Source organism: Cricetulus griseus, chromosome 4 (genome assembly GCF_003668045.3).
Source record: "Cricetulus griseus strain 17A/GY chromosome 4, alternate assembly CriGri-PICRH-1.0, whole genome shotgun sequence".
Lineage (NCBI taxonomy): Eukaryota > Metazoa > Chordata > Mammalia > Rodentia > Cricetidae > Cricetulus > Cricetulus griseus.
Genome location: NC_048597.1, coordinates 150,142,766 through 150,168,074, shown reverse-complemented (window position 1 = coordinate 150,168,074; position 25,309 = coordinate 150,142,766). Strand labels below are relative to the sequence as shown.

General features: G+C 36.2%; 3 protein-coding genes across 3 annotated transcripts; all 3 read right to left on the bottom strand.

Annotated features, from left to right (window-relative positions):
• Positions 1-3,119: 3,119 nt before the first annotated feature.
• LOC100761987 (olfactory receptor 147) lies at positions 3,120-4,079 on the bottom strand. The gene has a single exon (XM_027412190.1). It carries the CDS (start codon positions 4,056-4,058, stop codon positions 3,120-3,122), a length of 939 nt encoding a protein of 312 aa, XP_027267991.1. The 5' UTR covers positions 4,059-4,079.
• Positions 4,080-13,098: 9,019 nt separating this feature from the next.
• LOC100759481 (olfactory receptor 145) lies at positions 13,099-18,782 on the bottom strand. The gene is made up of 2 exons (XM_027412237.1): positions 18,764-18,782; positions 13,099-14,036 (listed from the first exon to the last, which is right to left on the bottom strand). Exons 1-2 carry the CDS (start codon positions 18,780-18,782, stop codon positions 13,099-13,101), a joined length of 957 nt encoding a protein of 318 aa, XP_027268038.1.
• A 4,979-nt stretch (positions 18,783-23,761) lies between these two features.
• On the bottom strand, positions 23,762-24,718 carry LOC100761696 (olfactory receptor 147). The gene has a single exon (XM_027412236.1). It carries the CDS (start codon positions 24,701-24,703, stop codon positions 23,762-23,764), a length of 942 nt encoding a protein of 313 aa, XP_027268037.1. The 5' UTR covers positions 24,704-24,718.
• Positions 24,719-25,309: the final 591 nt, after the last annotated feature.

Below are 25,309 nucleotides of genomic sequence, written 5' to 3'. Positions count from 1 at the left end.
AGCTGCAGCACTCAAGAGAATGGCCCCTATACCTCACCTGGGCAACACAGCAGAACTGGCCCTGAAGGAACAGGTGTGGGAATAGCCAACTCTGAGGGCATTAAAACAAGGGAACTGGCCCCACCCCTTGGTCATTGCTCCAAGGGGTGAAATGGCCAGTGCAATGTTGGAGAGCTCACTCTGGTGGTGAAGACTGGGTCAGCTGGTAAGCTGACAAACCCTGCAACTACTCAGGCCCAAAATAAGATTATGAGTTGGGCTTCCCCAACATCCACCCCATCTGTGATGGGACAAGTGGAACAAGTGAAGGGGCTGGTCCTGCAGACCCAAAGCTACACAATTTCAAAAACACAGGTCAACAACAGGATATCCAAGAGGAATCCCAATGAGGGCCCAGAATTGATAGTGTAGCAGAAACAAGAAGCTTAAAACCAGATCAATGGCTCTGTAATAACACTTGCCAAGAAAGCTGTATGGGTAAAGGAGAAAAGATAATATTATGAATACAGTAGTGGAATGCATAACTTGGTGGTAACCAACATCTCTCTAAGACTCATTTAAGACCCACTCAACAGGACAGAAATCATGCCTGGTACTAGAAACTGAGTCAACTGTCCTGAAGTAGTAAAGTCATAGATCAAATAGGAGAACCTGCAGCTATTACTTTACTAAACCAGCATAATCCCTAATTACATTATAAATAGGCAACTAAAGATCAATAAGAATGGGAGAAACATTTTTCCCCAGCAAATGACACAATTGGCCATCCAATAGCACATGATCAGCATCGAAAACATATATACAAGTAAAATTATACACATTAAGCATGTTGTATTATGTATTTAGGAATTAGTCTATACATATGTAACAACAATTAATGGCAAAAAGAGGCCATGAATTTGAAAGAGACCAAGGAGCAGTATATGGGAGGTTTTAGAGAAAAGAAAAGGAAAGAGAAGTGATAAAATAATAATATAATCTAAAAAATTTTTTAAATAATTTTAAGAAAACATCTTCATATGTGTGGCAATGGAAACACATAGAAGGTGTGGAGAATGGAGTAGCATCAGTTCTGAATGATGCTGTACAAATACATTACAAAGAAAATGGGAAACCGCACTGACAATAGCAAATGCCCCACTAGTGTTGCTTTCCAGCCATTCACAGGAATTTTCATTACTGGAGAAATGTAAGCTCATAATTACAATAGAATAATTTCTTTAGAATTATTCTCAAATAGGCATAGAGTATTGTATAAATTGTCAAGAAGAAAACAGCCATACTCCAGAAGGATCATGAAGAGTGTTTACAAGACTCATATTTCCTATATTGTAACGCCGAAGACATAAAGCTAGTTTTCATTACATCATGAATATGTATATCAAAATACCGTATTTTATATTTTAAATGTCCCTAATAGTTCTACTAATTCCATACCTTAGAGATGTTGGAAATTTAAAACTACAATAAGTATTGTTTAAGAACAATAGAGTAAACTGTCACTAATGACTTACTGTAATTTAATACAAACTATCTCTGTACCCAAACAACAGGCACCTGACACATGTGTTCAGACAAATCTTTGCCCAGGTCAGCATTTTCTCAGGGCAACTTTAACATGTTTGTTCCTCAAACTATTGATTAAGGGATTCATCCTGCGTGGAAACCACACCATTGAGCTCACCAGTGGGTACACAGCTGGATACTACACTGCCCTGTCTCCCAAAATACCACATTTATATGTGTGAACTGGCCATTTGCATGTCTTCCATAGTATATATTTTAAGATATTTGTCTACTTACTAAATGGTCTTTATTTGTTGACACCTAATCTTATCATTTATATAATCTGGATATACTTTTATTTCGTGCTTACCCTGCGAATATTCTTCTAGTCTGATATACCTAAAATATTTTACTGATACAAAGTACTCACATATAGTGATTTTATTTGTTTATCTTTTTTCCCTTCTGGGTTTAATGTTTTCTAAAAGATGAATCTTACCTTGCCCAAATGTATTTTCTAAATATTTATAGTTTAAGTTTTTGTGTATGATTTTGGTACATTTTAGAGGAATCAATTTTTGTACATTGTTTTCATTGTGAATAGTTCTGATTTCAGAAGATATTATTTTAAATATTTTCCTATGAAATGAGTATGTTGATTTGTTGTAAACAAATGCAATACCTACATGAAAAATCTGTATTTGAGTCTTCTATCCTATGGGTTTGTGTATTTTTACAATGAAAATAATCTGTTGTTACTATCATATTACAACAACTTTAGAAATTTTCATATAAATGTTATCATTTAGTTCTTCTTAGAAGTAGGATCCAAAATGTGATCACATTTGCAAGCCATTTACTACAGCAATTGTGGGGTGGAATCACTGTGGAAAACCTCAGACCAGAGGGAAAAAACTTACCTCTGAAAGACATGTGGAAGGATTAGGTGAGGAAAATAAAGACTGAAGCTAGAAAAGGATCACAGGATTATAGTGGAAGGACTGTAGGAAGTCTCCAAAGAAACATTTTCTGTTAGAAGAGGTTCACGGTGTGGAGATGTAGGTCAGCTTTAATACATACCAGAAAATGAACTGATACATTTGAGTAAGAATGTGTGGACTGTGATGTTTTTCATACATAACAAAGAGAGCACTGGAGTGGATGTGAAGGAGAATTGGCTACAGATTTACAGTCAGCTGTGTTTCTCACAGTTGCCTCCCTTGATGGGGAGCTGATAGATTCTATAAGCCCAGTAGTTTATATCCATAGTTAAATTATTTATTATATTTTATTATTACATCTACTAGTAAATGTTTGCTATGTTATCCAAGCAAGACATGGCATTTCTACTGGTACTTCCTTATCTCACATGCATAAGATCCTAAAAAAGAGTTGAGAAAATTATTGGAATAATGGAGTAATGAAATGGTATAGCCTCTGTATTAAATGTGACTGTTGTGGAACCAAGCCATAAGATTATCAATAATAATTTTAAATACCAGACCAATACATGCAAAAACCACAATTGTATAAACACATATCTTCATGAAAACAACAGTAAAAATGTAAGTTTCTTTAAATTGTAATTCTTTATTATATTATTTTATTTCTAATTAGGGAATGAATCTGCTATGAACTTTAACCACAATTTTCTTCAATGCTATTTTGACATCCTTGTTCCTCAAGCTGTAGATCAGAGGGTTGAGCATGGGAACCACATTAGTGTAGAAAACCGAAGAAACTTTTCCCTGCTCCATAGATTCAGAACGATTGAGGTACATGAATGCGCCTGATCCAAAAAACAAAGAAATGGCCATGACGTGAGAGCTACAGGTACTGAAAGCCTTTGATCTTCCTTGTGTGGATTTGATATTGAGAATGTTGGTGAGAATGAAAACATAGGAAATGAGAATGGTAAAGCTGGGGACTGTGATGTTAATACCCACAACTATGAGAACTACGACATCATTGACATAGGTGCTGGTGCAAGAAAGTTGGAGGAGGGGCAGAATGTCACACAAGTAATGGTTGATGACATTGGCATTGCAGAAGGTCAGTCTGAGCATACATCCTGTGTGGGCAGAGGCTCCAACAAATGCCATCCCATAAGAAGCAAAAGACAGCATAGAACAGACCTGAGGGGACATGGTAACATTATACAGCAATGGATTACATATGGCCAAATATCGATCATAGGCCATTGAGGTCAACATGTAGCATTCAGAGATGACAAAAAAGAGAAAGAAAAACAGCTGAGTCATGCACCCAACATAAGAGATGGTATTCTTCTCAGAGACAAAGTTCATCAGCATTTTCGGACTGAAGACAGAAGAGTAGCAGAGATCAATGAAAGATAGGTTGAAGAGGAAATAATACATAGGTGTGTGCAGGTGAGGATTGAGGCTAATCAGGGTGACCAACCCAAAGTTTCCCACCACTGTGACAATGTAGATCATTAGAAACAGATAAAAGAGAGGCAGCTGGAGCTCTGGAAGATCTGTCAACCCAGCAAGAACAAACTCAGTCACCAAGGAGCCATTTCCAGCCAGCATGCTTATCACTGCAAATCTGGAGAGACAGGGAAAAAGATCATTGGCAGACATCCTTCTCTTCTGTTTCTAAGCTTTAATTAATCAAAAAGAAGTGGATAATTGAAGTTCTCTTTTGTTTTGCAGCATCCAAATGTACTATCACACCCCTCCACCTTTTGAATCAGTATCACTTTTATCTACATGAAGTATTTCTCTTCTTACTAGAAGACAAAGAGACAGAATGGCAAGATAGAGCCTGCTGGCAAACTTAATAAGATTATCTTTGAAGTCATTTCACTAACCTTTCACTTCCCAGTTCCTATTCCTTCTTAAATAACTTCCTAAACACCTTAATTCTCCAGAAGTGACCAGGAAGAGAACATTGGTGTAGATTAGCCTTTCTCTTTTACCGATTCCCAGAAAGAAAAAAAAAATCCGTTACTACTCTATTGGGCTTCCAGATCTCTTAAGAGCTTCAAATATCTAAGTTGTCAGTCATTGGTTATATGTATGGGGAAAATCTGTGTTACCTTAGTCACATGCAACCACATATTCTGTTCCTACACATTCCTTTCCACAATAGCTTAAATCAAATAGTGAATGCAGTTATAAACATGCTCCCAAAGATATATGACAGAAAAAGATATTTTAAAAAAGCATGTGCTCAGTGTTTGTAAATAAAAAATTCAGTTTTCAAAATGTATTCTTGTGAAATGTTTCTCTGTGTGTAGCATACATCAACATTTTATAAAAGAGACAATCTTCCCTTCTTGGGTGATGCTATATTCTTATGTGTCACCTGCAGCTGTTAAACTTGCCATGCTACTAGAGAAAGGATAAAGTGATGTTCAAAGGAGATAAAATTAGACAGTAGAATAGCAGCCCTGCTGCAATTTCTTGTTGTTGAATATGTTAGCTCCTATTGTTAACCCGTATGTGTGAGTGTGATAAATAGAGAGAGGGGAACTTACCCTCTTTCCTCTCAAACAACTCAGTGCTGATTCTTCATGAGCCTCACCTCTGCTAATCTGGAAGAAGAACTTTCTTTGAAATTGTCACAGCTAAACTGACACAGCTAAAGAATCTCCTTTTCCTTAATCTGTGAATTCCTCACAACCAGGATGTCCAGGAATCGCTATCAGATGCAGCTCAAATCTGTAGTCATGAATCTGCCAAGAGGATGTGGCGAAAAGTAAAATACCAGACCTCAGAGCCACCACATCCTAGAGCACACTGAATTTGCTTCCGGCTTTTCAGTCTTTCAGACCTCATTAGAAATCCAGAAATGCATGTCCCTAATGTCATCTCTAAGGTGATCAAATAGGAAGAAAAGAAATAATGATGTTTGTGTTTATACCCCGGTTCATGATAATAGAGGTGAACTACTCCCCAGGGATTAAACAATCCCCAGGGTACACAAATATGGCATCTCTAAAGTCATCCATAAATCTATACCTAGTCTTGTCATCAATATTCACTAATTATAATTCTACTCTATCACTCTTCATGAATAAAGCAACATTTAATAATCTTTTATATAATTTTTGTATCTTAAGTACCAATTATTTTATAGGCACAAAATTTTTTATTTAGCTATATTTAATAACAAACATAAATAATGTACAAAGTAGTGGACTTGGTATGACATTTTTACATATACATATATTGTACTTTCATCTCATTCAGCTCTTCAGTCATACTTCCTTACCTCCCTCCCTATTTTCCCCTAATTGTTCCCCCTTTCATGTACCCTCTGTCTGTATTCTCCATTTGAACTGAAAAAATATGATACTTCCCATTGTGAAAGTGACTTATTTCACTTAATATGTTGACCATTTATTCCATCCATTTTCTTACAAAGGACATTTTATTGTACTTTATAATTGAATAAAACTTTTGTTGTGCAATACCACAATATTTGAGACATCATCTCTCTGTGTAGCTGAGGCTGGCCTGAAACTTGTTATTTAGTGCAATCTTGCACTGAACTCACAATCTGCTCACCTGATCCTACAAAGTACTGAGGTGACAAGAATCTACAGCCATATGTAGCTCACTTCTGATCCACAGATTGGCATAGAGACTGATTCCATATCATGGCTTTATGAATTGTCTTACAATATGATCTAGGTCATACAGAAGTGACTTTGACTTTGGAGAACACAGCCTCTGCAGAGATATTTCTAGTTCATTTCTAAGTTCACTTTTTTTTTTTATTCATTGCGACTCTATTTCCTTATGCCTGAGAATACTATTTTTTTCATGATTTTATTGACTATTTGTATATGATCTTTTGTGAACTTTCTGTTCATATCATTTGCTTATTTACTGATTTGGTTACTTAGGGATTCTTAGTGTATAATCTTTGAGTGTTTTTTATACTCTTGATAGTAGTTCCTTATTGGATTAATAATGTCAAACATCTTCTAATCTATAGGCTGTCATTTGACTCTTAAAAATTTAATTATCATAGGTTTTGCTAGCTCAATATATCTTTGATCTTAAAGGATTGTCAGGTATATTAGGAAAGGATCGTGAATATAGGCTATGGTTTCTAGATAGAAGCAGCAAGATATTTCAGTAAAAAGGGACATTTGTTGCTGAATCTGGAAACATGAATTCAATAACCTGAACTCACTGGGTGAAAGGAAAGAACTCAATGCAGCAAGTAATCATTTTATCTCCACTGTGTCATGTGAGCCTTACATAAATACACAAACAACCACAAACACATATACACAAACATACACACATGTAAGCACATGCAACACATGTGCTTAACAACCATACACATATATACAAACATATACACAAACATACAGGAATATATACACACACATGTATACATGCATTCACATACATATATTTGTGCACACATAACCCATATATATATGTGTGTGTGTGTATACATATATATAAAGACATATACACATGCTTGTACACATGTACACATGCACACATAAATGCATACACACAAACACACACAAATACATAAACATAAAAACACATATGTATATACAAACATACATGTGCTTATATACCTGCACACACACACATTACATACATACATACACAAATATTTGTATGCATACATACACACATAAACATATATACTCATGTATAAAACTTTATACACAAGCATATACATGCATATATACATACACACATGCATGCATAAACATAAACCCACATGTATGCATATACACATACATTTAAATATATATGTACACATATACTCGAATACACACATACATATGTATACACACATACACATGTATATGCATACATACACGAACACAACCATATACATAAACACACATCTTCACCCATACACACACAAGTTAAAGAAATAAAACAAAATTTTGTGTATATAAACATGCACTTTGGCTTAGGAGAAGGCAATAGCTATTTAGCATAGAAGTTAAAATCATACAAGAAGGTATAAAAGAGATCATAAATTCATCCTCTTATCTTTCCACCAACTTTCTTCAATAATGACATCTTCAAAAGCTGCATGATAAAACATAACTAGAAAATTACATTGGAACAACAATGGTAATGATACTACAGAGCTTATACTGCTTCCAGAAGCTTAACAGGAATATGTTTGAAAATGTATGCATAATTTATGTAATCCAAGCCTATGTCTGCATTTATGTACCATCACCCAAACCAGGACACATAATCAGGCATCTACTAACATGCTCTCAATTGGTCTAATCTCTCATTTAATATGTCCACTTTAATCATGTGCAGCTATCTTTAAGCCAGCTTTACCTTAATTAAGAAAACCGAGAGAAAGCAATGAATTCATGTGATTGGTGTTGTTAGACCCCGGAAAACTGAGGTATCCTGGGTCCCAGGCCATGACTGCGGTCAACCCAATCACCAGGCGGATTCGAGAGCTTGATGCAAACTGCATGAGGCTTTTTTTAAATTTAACGAGCTAACCCCCATGTTAGCTCGGGTCTTTCACCCACCCGCCATGGCTGATGGCTAGTAAAGACTCTGAGAAGCCACAGGACCGAGATCTTATAGGGCAGAATAAGGGGAGTGTTTAGGGGTACGTACAGGCTCACTATTGGTGTGCCTCCAGCCTTGGAGGGTTTGCCCTGTGTTGATTGGCCAGCTGGTTGTTATGGCCCATAGGGCTTCCCAGGGTGGTTGCTATGCTCTGTGTCATTGCTGTGTGCTTGTCTGTAAAGTACACCCAGGGTCGTAAAGCATAGTGCCACCAGCTAACTTCTGATTGGTTCCTCATCACGAGGCAGGCACCTAACCTCTAGTGACTAAAGACAAGGTCATAGAGCACATGTTCGGCCATTACGGCTGCCCAAAGGGAAGCTGGTCCCTTCACTGTAACTAAAATAAATGTGTTCCCCTTAACAGGTACTTAAGGAATCAACATTTACAATAGCCTGTAAAGGGGGAAAGCAGAAGTACACCCTTAAGAACTCCAAAAACTTTTGAGAGAAACACAAATGAAGGCAATCTTCTTGATTTGGGATCTTTGATTGTTAGAACAGGACAAGTGTGCGTTCATTTTCTTTGCATCTCAAAAGGCATATACTTATAATAAATATTATTAGTACATGTGTTACATCTGGGGTGTCTTAGACTTATAGAAGTTATGATTTGCTCAGTATTATAGTGTTATAGGTGAATGGAAGTTCAAGGATCAGTATATTTTTGTTGTTGTTTTGTTCTTACATCCCAATCAAAGTCTCCCTTCCCTCTACTCTTGCCAGTTGCTTCCAATCCCCATCCCATCCATCCCTCCTGTAAAAAATACTGTCAGGTTTTAAAAGGAATGGAAGTTATCTACTTAATAGCCAATTCTTCCAAAGTTTGAACTTTGGCTCTGGTTTTAGCTGTCTTGTTTTTTTCAGTGTGTCTGTGAAGGTGTTTGTGTGTGTGTGTGTGTGTGTGTGTGTGTGTGTGTGTGTGTGTGTGTACAATTCAGTGCTGCTACTGAAAACACCAGATCAGAATACAGCAGGTTAGATGCCTGAAACACATTGGAATTGTTTTCTTTATGGGTCAATTGTGCACATGTTTTCATTATTGAATTCTTCTCTACGTGCTTTAGCAATGACTAGGCTTTCATTGTATCCTCACCAGGACCTTAACTCTGTACATGAATGTACTTGTCTGAATTCATACTTCCTCCACTTATAAATTATATTAGAGCCTACACTATAAGCCTTCTTTTAAAATAACCCCTACATTAAAGAACCTGTGTCTATTTGCTGATGTCAATTTACTAAAAAGTACTAGCCTACCTGGGTCTGCATTAATATTAGCCATGATTAATAAAGCAAAACAAAAGTAACACTTAATTTTTTGAAACATCAATGTCATTTATGTATGAGATAACATCCTATTTTGTATTATTAAAAGAAAATAAAGTTGCCAACTATATACTTAAATTGTATCTACTTCTATTTAATTTAGTAGAGTTAGCCAAAAATTATTGTAAGCATATAGATACTACTATATAACAAAGAATTAAACAAAGCCACCAGGTACATGAATTTGAATGTAGAAGACACTATTTTATTTTATCTTTTTATTTTTTTATTTTTCAAACAATCTTATTTTACATACCAATCCTAGTTCCCTCTCCCTCCGGTCTTCCCACTCCTCCAACCATCTGTCCACCCCACCCCTATCCACTCCTCAGAGAAGGTGAGGCCTCCCATGAGGAATCATGAAAGCCTTTGACAAAATCCAACACTCCTTCATAATAAAGTTTTTGGAGAGATCAGGGATATAAGAAACATACCTAAATATAGTAACAGCAATATATAGCAGCCAACATCCAACATCAAACTAAATGGAGAAAACTGAAAGTGATTCCATTGAAATTAGGAAAAGGCAAGGCTGTCCACTCTTTATTTTATTTTTAAAATAGTATTTTTCTCCTTTGAAAGTTTTATACATTCATATACAGTCATAAGACATTTATTGATCAATCCAGCCAGTATTACCTTTCTCTAAATGTTCCCAGTGACCCTGCTCCATTCTCCTCCCAACTTCATGTCTTCTTTTTTATTGTTATTAATAACCCCATGTCTAATTAGTTCTACCTATAAGTACATGGGTATGCTGCTATCCACCAGGGCACAAGCAACATACCAATGACTATGTCCCCAAAAGACAGTGACCATCCTTGCATTAGCAGCCATCAGTGCAAATAACCATTTCACATGTATCTCAGTCACAAAATAGGACAGAACTTCATCATTGGTGTTTATCTTGCTTTCTAAAAGCTCCAAAATAACTTCATTGCTATTCTATAACAAGTATCTAAATAAATAAATACTTTTCCTACCAATAAAATAAATTTCCTACATTACTTGAAAATTTACAACCACTGCTATTTTTCTGTCCTACTCTGAATGTCATTGCTATATTTTAATTGAATTGTTAAAGACTTTATTTTATGTGTATGAATATTTTGCTTGAATACAGGTATGCATAACACACACATATGCCTGGTAAACAGTAAGAACAGAAGATTGCATAGCATCCACTGGGACTAGATTTACACATGGTTGTGAATTGACCAATCCAGGTCCTCTGTAAAAGCAGCAAGAGCTCTTAACTAATGAACCATTGCTTCAGCCCCTGATATCTTTTTGAGTTCATAATATAATTATAACATTTCTCCCTTCTATTTCCTCCCTCCAAACCCTTCTATATTACCCCCATCTCCTTCAAATCCTGGCCTCTTTTTTCACTAATTGTTATTTCTTGCATAGATATGTATATGCATATATACTCCTTAACCTTCTATGTCTCTACAATACTATTTGCGTTTAAATTTTCAGGGTTGACAATTTGGCACTGGACAACTGCTTGGTATTTTCTTCCCTGGGGAAGACCACCTTTCCGTGTCCCAGATTTCCTCAGTTGCCTATAATTCTTTGTATAGAATTAAAACCCTCATGGGTTCTTTTCCCCTTCCACATCCACTTTGGCATGACCATGGCTGTTGTCTTTGTTCACCCCACATAATAATTTTTAATTAAGTTATTTATTAATAATCCAAATTTAGTGGATTATTAATTATTATCCACTAAATAATACACATACACATGCACAAAGAATCTCCAATGGCAATGAACTTATAAACACCATTTATTATCATCAATTTTTATGACTCAATTACAGTGACAACTTCAGTAGCTATGATAATGCTTGCCCAATGACAGTTATATCAGGCCTCTCAATAAGACAAAAGCAATGGGGATAAGTGATGGAGTATGAGATAGTTGCTCATTTCAGGGATGCTACACAGCAAAAATCTGCATCTGAGAAACGCTACAATAAAACTTGTAAAAGACGAAACAGACAGTGCTGTGTAAATATGTGACACATTATTTATTTTAAATTGTACAGCAATTTTTTGTTTAGAAACTAAGTCCAAGAGGACACAGAGCACAAGGCTCATAGAATTTATATTCAAAAGCAGGTCAATTTCAATTATCGTTCCACATTGGGACATTAGTACCACATGGGTAAAATAATGACATCAAAAAAGCTTTCAATTTCACACCTGACCATGCAGTTCAGATCCTACAGCTGTGACTTATCTGGAGTCAAATATTAGGGAAGTAATTGACTCAGAATGCAGAGAATGGCAACTTGGTATTATTAGAGGTAGATTATGTAATTAACTTCACTACAAACTAGCAATGAAATGCTTAACCTATTTGGAGGGTGTATAGAAAATAAACATAGATAAGACTTCAAAATAGTAAATAATATAACATAAAACAGTCCTTTGTGTGGTTAAAATCCCAGGAAATTTTATTTGCTTTTAGCAGCACACATCCATTCCCTTACAGACTCTTACGACATCAGCTTTATTTCTAAATTTATATTCATGGATCAAACAAATCTCCAAATTTGTGTCTTTCCACACTATATGGAAGCTGAATTAATGTCTTTTCTATTTCTATATGTATCAATGTTTTCATTGTCTGTCAGACTTTGTGCCAGCTCCCCATTTTGCTGGAAACATCCTCTCTATGGCTGTCTCCCTCTGTTCCATTGACAGAGCTCACAAACCACCTCCTTAGCCAAGCCCACCCTGATCACTCACTCTGAAAAAGCAACAAGTGTTCTCCGTACCATCTCCTCCATAAAGACTCTGAAACACAAATAATGCCATTCAAGGATTCACCTACTAATTAATATTACAAACTTAATTTATGATAAGAACATGCTTTCACTTCAGAGTTAGAATGTGTAGCTAGACTTTGTGTCAGTGAAAACACAGCCTGTCCACGTATCTACTATGTTCTTGAAGTCAGACATGTGCAGACAGAGTTAGGTTGCATTCATTTTGGCCACTGAAAATTGTTATTCCATTTCCTATCCTTACGAATTAGAATAAGAAAATTTGACCTCACTTTTCCAAATTCCCTTGAACTTAAAGTGAGAAAAGAAATCAGAGTGACAGGGACATTCACACTGCTCCTCTTCTATTGGAGAAAGAAAGAAATTTATCTCAACAGAAGCTTGATGGACACTGAATAGAGGTTTTCTAAATTAGGAAAGACCTTTGAATCACTGGGTGTCCATCACAGCTCTACAGGATCATAGATGTTTGTATTAAAAAAAAAGCAACAACGAAAACTCCACAATCTTGTCATTTCTGGATTAACGCAGAATTTCTACTTAAATCTATATAAGCCATATACAGTTGCATATGCCTACCTATATTTCTAGCATTCAGGAGGCTGAGACAAAAACAAGCATGAGTTTGAGATAACCCTAGGCCATACAGTGAGACAACAACAGAAAGTAAAAATTAGAAAACCTAAAACTAAGCTAGAGAATCAACAACTGAAGTATTCCCTTTACTATTTCTGAAAGAATGAATGCCTCACCTTCTTCCTCACATGCCTTGTTCTGTGAACTAATTAGCACAATTAATTTTATAGATATCAAATAATTGGAATTTCATTTCAACTTCTTAGGATTCACTCCATAGATTGATACATTGCCTACAGCAAGTAAGATCTGTATCTATAAGACAAACAGTGTCTATCTATACAAGCATGCTCCTCTTCAAAGTCTTACTCAGTGCAATGTGGACATCCTTGTTCCTCAAACTGTAGATGAAAGGGTTCAACATTGGGCCCACGATGGTGTAGAAAACAGTGGACACTTTATCTTCTCCCTCAGATCCAATAGGAGAAGGTTTAAGATACATGAATGCTGAGGCTCCAAAGAAAATAGAAACAGCTATTATGTGAGAGCTGCAGGTACTAAAAGCCTTGGACCTGCCCTCTGTGGAACGTATGTGGGAAATGTTGGAAATGATCAAAGTATAAGAAGTGAAGATGATCAAACTAGGTCCTATTACATTGACACCCACAACAATAAAAACCACCAGCTCATTAATGGCAGTACTTGTGCAGGAGAGCTTCAGGAGAGGGGGTATGTCACACATGTAGTGATTGATGATGTTGCTGTTACAGAAGGTGAGTCTCAGCATACACACAGTGTGGGCCATGGCACCCACTAACCCCATTGTGTAAACACTCATTGTCATCATGAAGCAAACCTGATGGGACATGGTAACCTTATAAAGCAGTGGCTTACATATGGCCACATATCTGTCATAGGCCATTGCTGTTAAAATACAGCATTCATCAATAACAAAAAAGGCAAAGAAGAAGAGCTGAGTCATGCACTCAGCATGGGAGATGATGTTCTGCTTCAGAAAACTCACCAGCATTTTGGGGGTTATGACAGAGGAGTAGCAGAAATCAATGAAGGAAAGGTTGAAGAGAAAGTAGTACATGGGGGTGTGCAGATGAGGGTTCAGAACAATCAGAACGATCAAGCCCAGGTTCCCCACCATGGAGACCACATAGATTGCCAAGAAGAGGAAGAAGAAGGGCAACTGGAGCTCTGGCTGCTGTGTCAAGCCCAGCAGGATGAACTCTTTCACTGTGATAGAACCATTGCCTAAGGCCATTCCTCCTCAGGTCATACCTGTGAAAGCAGAAGAAATGGGAATATGATACTATCTTAGCTTTTCCAGTACACACACTATAATAATATCAATACCCAGAATGGAAAATTACTCTCTAGCACACCCTTCTATGCACTTTTCCTTTTCCATTTCCATCTCCATATATTCCCTTATAATACTAGGGAATGTATAAAGACGCATAGTGGGCTGGGAAGACGGTAAGAACACTTGCCTCCAAGCCTGATAACTTAATATTAAATTTAAATGTGTATTATATATTTCTGTGAGGATATGGGTCAGACTTCTTCAGCTACCCTGCTTCACTTCTCCCTGGGTAGCCTAACTCCTACATCAGACTCCATGGTGGTCTCAGATGAGAACATAAGGCACATTCGACCCCTAGGCCCTCTTAGAGGAGGTTTCTAAAAACAAAACAAAACAAAAAATCACCTTTTTGCATGGAGACTTCAGGAATGGACCTTCTTAACTTCACTTTCACAGCAGTGATAGGGAATTCCAATAGCTCTGATCATCTGGTAGATTTAGGGGTATATGATACAGGAAAACATAAAGCATATCTTTTAGGTTGGAATGAATTCTGAGCTTCCAGATTCAGAACACACTGTTTGCTCTCCAAGGTTCTGAGAAATCATTAGCTACAGATCGTAACTGATGGAGAGGTTTTGCCCAGAGGGTCTTCGCTAACCTTGGGGAGATAAATAGCATCTACTAATGCCAAGAGAGCCACCTAACAGTATGGCCCAAGAGATTTTTATGACCTTGTAAATCCTAGAGACCTGATTAAAATTAAAAAGACCTATGCTTCTCCAGCGTTTTCTCTGGCAAAACACTGGAGAATTAGCTGCCCCGTATTTACATACCTATTCACAGCACTGAAATTGGCTGCCTGGAAATACACCATTGTATATCCATTTTAATTTATCAGACAGGGCATTTCAGAAAATAGGAAATTAAAGAAAACATAGTCTATGTTGACAGAGGAGTCATCGTATCTGCTGGCACTACCTGGAAGTTTGTTTGTTTGTGTGTGTGTGTGTGTGTGTGTGTGTGTGTGTGTGTGTGTGTGTGTGTGTGTAAATATATATAATCACCACTTTGGTGGTTTGAATGAAAAATGTCTCAAATATGCTCATGTATTTGAACACTTGGTCCCAATCAGTGGTGCTTTTTAGGGAATTATGGGACCTTTATTAAATTTCATTTTACTTTTTATTTTTTTGTTATCAATACATCTGACTACAGTTTCCCCTCTCTCCACTCCTCTTAGTCCCCCCCCTGCCCATCTCTTTTCTCTCCAAGATCCACTCCTTCTTCTCCATTTCACTTTAGAAAAGCAGAGCCTTCCTGGAAATATTGAACCTTTAAAGGGAAAGGCTCACTGTAGAAAGTATGTTACTGAAGGTTGGTTTGAGGTGGCGTGGTCCTGTCACATCCACTCTACTCTCTGTCTCTCTCAACAAGTCACAAAGAAATGAAAATCAAAACAAAAACAAGAAGACCAAAAGTACTAAACCAAGTCAAAAATCATAGAGAAAAACCATGAAGTTTGTTTTGTGTTCGCCAGCTACTCCTGGGAATGGGGCCTGTCCTGGAATGCAGTTGATATATCCAGTGTTAACCCCTTGGAGAAAACTGGTTTTCCATGTCCCAAAAGGCACAGGTGCAAATAGCTTCTTGGTTCAGGGTAGGACTTTATATCCATTTTCCCTTCTCAGTACTGGGGTTTTGTGTGGTCTGAACTTAAACAAGTCCTGTTCTTGTGCTTGAGGCTACAGTCTCTGTAAATTCAGATGCACATCAGCCCTCTTGTGTCTGGAAGGCACTCTTTCCTTGGATTCATCCACCACCTCTGCCTCTTACCATCTTTCTTCTTCCTCTTCCACATAAATCCCTGAGCCTTGAGAGGAGAACTTGGTCTGCCTTGAGGAGAGATGAGAAGAAAGATACTACTTATTTTTCACAAGCTGCCAGGAAGGCCCTATTGTTGAAAGTACGCCCCTGATTCTGCCTTTGAAACTGGGAATATTGAGCTACTGCCCAAATAGAAGCTCAGCCCCTGCTGAGTAGTGTCTTTATGCTGGAAGGTACTTTGCATACCACTACCAGAGAAGAAAAGTCAACATCCCCCACCCTCAAACCCTATAACCTACAACAGTGACCTGCCTATAAGTAGTACAAATTTTTGTGTTAATTTGAGCATGAGTCACAGTCTAATGTTAATAGCATTTAAAAAATGTTAAATTCAAGAAAGACTCAAGGTTTTGTTTTTATTTTTTAATATTTTTTTCCTTTTATCTGAATGCAGTTTCTTTTCTCTCTACTCCTCCCAGTTCCTCCTCACCTCCTTTCCTATCGAGATGTACCTTGATTCTGTCTCTCATTAGAAAAGAACTGGATTCCAGTATATAATAACCAAACATAACAAAATAAAATATAATAATATCAAACAAAAACAATCATATTAAAGTTAGACGAGTCAACAGAAAATTTAGAAAATCCCAAGAGAAGGCACAAGGACCAGAGACCCACCCATTTACACATTCAGGAGTCCCCTAGAAGTACTAAACTGAAAGCTATAGCATACATGCAGAGGACCTGATGCTGACCTATTTCAGCTCTATGCTTGCGATTTTAGTCTCTCTGAGTTCATAAGAGCTTTGCCCAATTGTTTTCAGATGGCCTTTTTCTCCCAGGGTCCCAATTCTCTCCATCTCCCCCTCTCCAGTCTCCTCTTTCTTAGGTTTCTGTGCACTCTGAGGGGAGAGATTTGATGGAGACATCACATTTAGAGCTGTGTGTTCCAAGGGCTCTCTCTGTGTATAATGCCTAGTAGCACAGATGTTAATGGAATAGCCAATCATTTTTTAAATTTGAATCTAAGGCTCACTCCATAATTCTTTGTATATTTTAGTCACTAATCATCTGCAAGATGTATAACTGGCAAAGAATTTTTTTCTATTATATTGGCTATCTTATTCACTAGATAGTTTTATTTGCTGTACAGAACCTTGTTAGTTTCATGAGATCTTATTTCCCAATTACCATAGCTCAAGTTAAAAAAAAATCACTTGTAGTGCCCATCAGTTGAATTGTATTCCACACTTTTTCCTATAGCAGTTTTAGGTTTACTGCTAAGTAGTTCCAGGAAATAATATGTACAAAAAATTAAAACCTGTAAGGATCATTCAGCACACATCTCACAAAAGGTATAGATACTGACAACATAATTTCTCTAGGTATTTATATAAATGTTGATGTTTCTAATAGAGAAAAGCCAGGTAAAGTTATAAGGATTAATGTATACATTCAACTTTGAAGAAATAGACAGGAAAGTATAGTTTGAAGGAAAAATACATAAATAAAACTTCAAGGAAGTCAAAGCATGGTCAGGTAGATACAGGAAGATCCATGGCATGGTGGTGCATGCCTTTAATCCTTGTTCTTGGGAGGCAGAGGCAGGCAGATCTCTGTGAGTTTGAGACCAGCCTGGTCTACAAGAGCTATACAGTGAAACCCTGTCTTGAAAAATGCAAAAAAAAAAAAAAATAAAGTGAGGGAAAGAAATGTGTTGAAGACAGAAAGACACAAAAATTCAAGTGAGAAGGGGAGTGTATAGGTCTGATCATGTGTGTGCTGCTGGTGATACATATGGACTTCAAATTTTTACAACTTAGTTCCTTTAAAAGACTTTTACATATGCACTGAATATAATGGATCTTTATCAAATGCCAGTTGATCATCTAGTGAATCTATTTATTTAATTTATATTTATCATTTCAAAAATTATACACTATGGGGACTATTCTAGTACAGTCTTTAGGTTAGGTAATAACAATTCAACACTGTTATTTTTTAAATTTTTATTTGAGAATTTTGTACTTTGTTCATAGATACTATCTATTTACCTCCTTTATACTCCCCTCTGTCACTTCCAGATCCTCCCTTGTCATCCCTTGTCACCTCTTAAGTTTGAGACCTTTTCTTCTAATATATGTATATATATATATATATATATATATATATATATATATTATATTATATATTATATTATATTATATAAATCCTGTTTTGTCTAATAATTACTGTTGACTTTACTTGTATTTATTTAGGGCTGACTCTTAGGATTTGAGTCTCATTCCTGGAAAAAAAAAAGGTTGTTCCCCATTGGCTGCCTAACACTCTTCATCTATAAGTGAGACCTTGTTAAAATTTCCTTCATCCATTTTGACATGTTGGCTGTCGTAATCTCTGTGGGGTTTGTGTGGTATCCATGTAGTCTAGAGTACAAGGGAACAATATCCCTATCCTTTCTTGAAGACACTAGAGCACAAATGGACATTGGGAGCCCAATCCCTAAGGAGGGATACTACTGCAGCCAAGATACAGCAAGGAGGGTCTAGACCTTCCCCAAAACAATATGACAGACTTTGAAGGTCCTTGGTAGAGAGCCTCACTATCCCTGGGGAGGAGTAGGGGGTGGGTTGGGGTGGGATGGGTGGGGAACATGGGAGGATGGGAGGGTAAGGGAATGGGGGGGAATAGATATGTAAATATGAATAATTAAAAATGAAATTAAAAATAAAAAAAATCTTTCTGGACTCTCTTCCATGACAATCCTTGAGCCTTAGGTATAAGGTTTGTGTTATTATGTCTTATTTTGGTCTAGGAACTGCATGGTCACCTTTTCTTTGTATTTATACAGGCCCAGGACTCTCCTTTATAATCTTCATTTACTTCAAAATTCATAGTCAAACTTACAAGCATAAGGATGAATATTTAGGAGGCAGTGGGATTTACAAGAACAGATCCATTTTCAAAAGTATATTCTAGATTACAGGCAGTCAATTTCTAGAGAAGAAAAACTTCCTTGAAGTTGACATAAACACAAATTAGAAACAATTAGATAAACTTGAGAACATTCATCTATTCTCATGTCAGTTTTTGCCACACAAATTCTGTCATGCATTATTATTTTCTTATAAAGACAGTATAAAATGAGTAAATATATTCTACATGTATAAAATCCAAAAAGAAAATATTGTAATAGAGAGGGATGGTAACATAGGTCTAATTTTCACTGTACCCAGGAGGCTGAGACAGAAGACAAAAAGACTCATGGTAGTGTAGGTTACAGAGCAAAGCCTTGTCTGGGAAAGTATTTCCTGTTACGGTTGCTAGTTTGGTGGTGTTGTAGAACTTCTAATAGTGGGAGTGGGAGGTATCTCTGAATCTTTCACCTGCTCTTGGGACCCTTTTCCTCCTACTGTGTTGTTTTGAAAGTATGAAGAAAGGTTCATTTATACAGATACCAATCCTGTATTTGTTTCCCCAAACTTCAGTTCTCTTGGTAAACTCTCCCAATACAGAACATTAGTCAACTTGGGTGTAAGAAGTGGGAACTGTAAGAAGGCAAAAGAGTCTGCTCAGCCCACGTACTTTAAAGCTAAGTGTGGCCAGGAAAGAGTCTGGGAATGAAAATATAGGATGTAAGAAAAGTGAAGATGGCTCTGCAGACATCTACAAAGTGATCAGGACAGGAGAACATGAGCTCCACTGAGTCCTACAATGTTGCATTCATCTTTCAGATGTCAAATTTTGAAGAAGCTGCTTCAAAAACTTCATCTGTTTTTGTGTGTGTGCTAAGTAATCAAACTCAATCTGGAGGGGTTTTCTACTACTGGATTCTCAAAGACTGGAATCAGTCAGATATATGCAGGATGGTAAGAATAAATTGAACATCCAATCTCTTATCTGTAAGTTATGATGACATACACATATATATGAAATCATAGGTGGTGATCACATATATGATGATTTATCATAAATTATATATATATATATATATATATATATATATATGTGTGTGTGTGTGTTGTGTGTGTGTGTGTGTGTGTGTGTGTGTATTCAACCATAAAGTAGAATGAAGTTGTTCTATTGACAGTGAATATACTGGAGATCATCACAGCAAGCAAAATATGCAAAGCCTGGAAAGAAACGTATCCATGTATATGCTCAGTTTTAGATTATAGATAATATAATATATACATATAACTTGAAAGAAGAAGTAAGCTACCTAAGAAAAATTGGAGGGAAAAAAGGAAGGATCATGAAATGCAAGTGACAGAATTATTACATTTATGAATGAAAATGTATATGTGAATCTTATCACTATGTATAATCAATATTTGCCAAGAAAAGAATAAAAGAAAAAGCCGCAAGTCTGAGGAGTAAAATCAATATGAAGAATGCAGATTAATAAAAGCAAAGCTAAGTAGAGAGACTCTTTGGACACGAAGTAAAGCAGTGGGTTTGCGAGACATGTCCAGAGACAGTAACGAGCAGTGATGAAAACCAAAATTCAACTATGCACACTTATCAGAGTATCATAACAAAACACATTATCTTGTATGACACCTTCAAAATTTTAAATAACAAAAAATGAATAAAACTTGTTCAGATACATACTTATAAAAAATTAAAATGTGACATATATACTGTGGTGTTTTATTCAGTCATAAAGAAAAACTAAATTACATTATCTAAAGAAGAATGAATGGAATTGCAGGTAAGTGTTTTAAATAATCCAAGCCAGAATCAGAAAAAATGCTGTATTTTTTCCTCTTATATAAAGAATCTATGTTTTAAATATGTACTACATTTAATATTATATATCATACTAAATATTAATTAAATAATTAACATTTTATTGATTTAGTTATAATGATATTTAATATATTATGTATAATAAAACATGAAGCTACAAAAGGAAATAGTGCAGGAGAGAAAGGACTTTACAAATAAATAGTAGGTAACAACAGGGAAGTAGGGAGAATAATTAAAAATGTCACATTATCTTTCATACAACAATCAATAATTAATTATAACTATGTGCATATATGCTATATATATATATATATAATGAAAACTTAAGAAGATATTTAGAGGATGGGGAAAAGGACCAGAGAGAGTAGAGAATGGTGGATGGGGAGAGTGAATGATTGTGAATATAAGCAAGATACTGTGACATGTTACAGTGAAATACATTTTGTATGTTAACTGAAAATTAATTAAAATAGATGTTGTTCCTCCAATAAAACATCAACCAAAATTGTAGCATTTCACAGAACACAGCGTTCAGGGCACTCCTCAAATCTTTCCAGTTCATCCTTAATATGAAAAATTCAGAAACTGACAAAGAAGAACATCATGACAGTCAGGTACAAATAGGTCTGTACTGCCAGCACTCAGAAACCTGAGCTCAATCACAGCCTGACTACCTAGAAGAGAGCCCCAAACCAACCAACAACAACAACAGGAAGCCTGATGAAAATCCACCAAAGTGAGTTAAATGTGGTATTCTACCTGTGAGCCTGAAACAGATAAGGAAACAGGTAAAAGCAAACAAAAATATCCCAAACGTGGTGGAAATGTATGCCTGCTTGTATGCCTGTAATCCAGCACTGGGGAGGAAGATCATAAGTACAGATTAGAATGGGCAGCAGAGAAAGTTATCATCAAAACTAACTAACTAACTAACTAAGCAAAAACAAAATAAGAAACACAAATAACTGAATATTGCATCTAATTTAATACCAATATATTAATGCTGCTTCATTAACTATCACAAATGTATACACTAATGCATGATAATAGTAGTGGAAATGCATGTGGAATATGTCTGCCTCTCTTCTACTACATCAACACTTTTCTATGACTCTAAATCAACTCTAATAAACATCATCTTGAAAAATTCATAAGAAGTTAAATGGGATTAGAAGATTAAACACAAGAATAAAATTTTGAATAAAATTGAAAATTCAATAAAATATTCAAAATTAAATGCAGGAAAAATATTTGAAAATAGTAGAGCTCTGGTGATAATACATTAGTCATCTGAAGTCAACCTACTGATTACTAAATGTTTATTTAGCACCCACAAGGGATGAAGTGGAAGAGAAACAAACCTAAAACTATAGCTGAAACTATACACCTAACATTAGAAGCTACTTAACCACATTATAAGACCCTGGATTCATTATGTTGCTGTTGTTTGCTCAGATTTTTTGTTTGGTAGGTTGGTTGATTTTGGTTTTTAGAGACAGGACTTTTCTGTGTAGCCATGGCTGTCCTGAAACTTACTCTGTAGACGAGGCTGACCTTGAGGTATTCCTGCCTCTGCCTCATCAGTGCTGGAATTAAAGGCATGTACTATAACCACCAGACAACCCTAGGCTCTTAGTAGTGTTTGATAGCAAGTTGACTAAAGAGTTTCAAATCCACTATTGTATCTGAAATACTGTTGCTAGATTATTGAGACCTAATCGCCAATAAATGCAGCTAACTCTACTGAATAAAATGTTCTGCAATTCTCCCTTTAAGACAACTACAATTGTCATTACGTATTTTTTAAATTATTCACTGACTTGATAACTTATGTCTTATAAACTTTTAAGGATTATATTACATTTTACGGCAAAACTCAGAGAATAAGATATATTCAGTATATAGCATATTAATAAAAGTATTCAAGTTTGGGGACAGGGAGATGACTTAGTATGTCAAAGTGCTTGCCACCTGAGCCTAATGGCCTAGGTTATATCTTCAGAATCCACACAAAATTGGACTTAGTGTTCAAGCATCTGTAATCCTAGTACACGGTGTGGTAGGTGGACACAGGAGAATCCCTAGAAGCTCCCATCCCATCTAGCCTGACTTACCCTACATGGAAGGTAGCTTGTTTTGAACAACTAGGGAAGACAATAGTAACACCTCAAGGTGGACATCTAGTCTTCAAACACACTTAAACATTTTAAATATTTATAAGATGCATTCAAATTTTAAAATATTCCAGAAAATACAAATCATTTTTATTTTTATTAAGAGTGTCTTCAAATGACATATATTTAAAGCTACTAGTGAAAATATACAATTTTTCTGATACATAATCCATCAGTCTTTGTGCTTACTTGTTAATGACTGTGTCCTAATTTCTCTTACAGTCTACATTAATTAGAAATCATGTACACAAATAATGAGTTTTTCTGATTTTATTTGTAATTGAAAAATTCTATATATTTTATTTATTAGTAACAATGCTATTATGTAGATCTCTACTGTGTGGGGATTAATTTGAGTAAAATATGCATCATCTGACATAATTGTAACTTCTCTGTACCATGAACATGTAAAATATTTATTACCTTAAAATATAAAAATGATTAAACAGAGTCTCAATGAGGTGAAATGGATTCAAATGCAATATTACCGATTGAAACCATACACATCACCAGCCCTCTTGTCATCTTTTACCCAGGTTCCCAAACTTAATGATCACCACAGTTCTACTACAAAGCGAGAAAGCACCCATTATTTGTCATTTTTGCTTTTAGATGTGAAAGGTTTCAATGTTTAGTAACAAAATTTTCTGTGCTTTTCAAGGTGAGAAATAGCCAATAGTCTAGGAGAGAGAATTAAATAGTAATGAAAAATACCTGTGTATTTGTTGCTTCATGAAAATATTATATATTTCTTATAGTACCTGTTAGATGTGCCAAAGTTACAGAATGAAAAATGAAATTATCCATATAAGATACTGTAAAAAACAAGTCTACCAGACTACACATATAACTGAGGTAAAGTCACATTGACAAACCAGCAATACCAAAAAATATTTCAGTCCTCCAATTTCTTACAGAATTATTATTTCTAATTAAAATCTGTCTTTCCTCTGAAACTTAATCAATGATTTCCTTAATGCCACCTTGACATCCTTGTTCCTCAAACTGTAAATCAGGGGGTTAAGCATGGGCCCAATATTAGTATAAAAAACTGAAGATATTTTTCCTTGTTCCATAGATCCAGAAGAATATTTAAGATACATGAATGCAGCTGATCCAAAGAAAAGGGAAATGGCCATGATGTGAGAGCTACAGGTACTGAAGGCTTTTGCTCTTCCTTGTGTGGATTTGATGTTGAGAATGTTGGCAAGGATGAAAACATAGGAAATGAGGATGGTAAAGCTGGGGACTGTGATGTTAATACCCACAACTATGAGAACTACGACCTCATTGACATAGGTGCTGGTGCAAGAAAGTTGGAGAAGGGGAAGAATGTCGCATAAGTAATGGTTGATGACATTGGCATTGCAGAAGGTCAGTCTGAGCATACATCCTGTGTGGGCAGAGGCTCCAGCAAATCCCATCCCATAGGCAGCAAAAGATATCACTGAACAGACCTGAGGGGACATGGTGACCTTATATAGCAGTGGATTACAGATGGCCACATAGCGATCATAGGCCATTGAGGTCAACATGTAGCATTCAGAGATGACAAAAAAGAGAAAGAGAAATAGCTGAGTCATGCAACCTACATAAGAGATGGTATTCTTCTCACAGATGAAGTTCATCAGCATTTTCGGACTGAAGACAGAAGAGTAGCAGAGATCAATGAAGGAGAGGTTGAAGAGAAAATAGTACATGGGGGTGTGCAGGTGAGGATTGAGGCCAATCAGGGTGACCAAGCCAAAGTTTCCCACCACTGTGACAATATAGATCATTAGAAACAGAAAAAAGAGGGGCAGCTGGAGCTCTGGATGATCTGTCAACCCGGCAAGAACAAATTCAGTCACCAAGGAGCCATTTTCAGCCAGCATGCTTATCACTGAAAATCTAGGACAGAAGAAAATTTTATCAGTGGACAAACCAGCTCTGTTTTTAAGACTTCAGGATCAGCAGAGTTTGGAACAATTCACAAAAGTTCTCCTTTGTCATCTGAATATATTATCACACTCTCCAGTTGTGGCAACTTTGAGTCACTCTTGCCTGTTTTATCTTCATGTCGTGAATACTACAATGATATTCCATCCTTGACTCATCATATGGAGAAAAAAGTCTGTCCTGAACACCTACCCATTAATAAAATTATGTGGTTGGAGGTGTTGTACAAAATTCATTCTCTTTCATTTGGTCCTTCTAGTCCCATTCCTTAGTTCCATTAGACACCCTAGTGTTTCTGGGATAACCAAGAGAATTCCTGTAGGGCATCAACCATGCAGATACTCCTTATAAACTGACAATCCTCACAGTCTGGAAGCTTTCCATAGAGCTTACTATAGGTTCTATGAAGCTAGCAATTTGTAGAAAGTAAGAAGCATATCCACTGTATCTTAATATTTACCACTAATTATATTCTTCCATGTTCCTTCACATTTTCTTCTACTCTATGCTAGCTTCATACAGTATGGAGGAAGTTTTTGCTT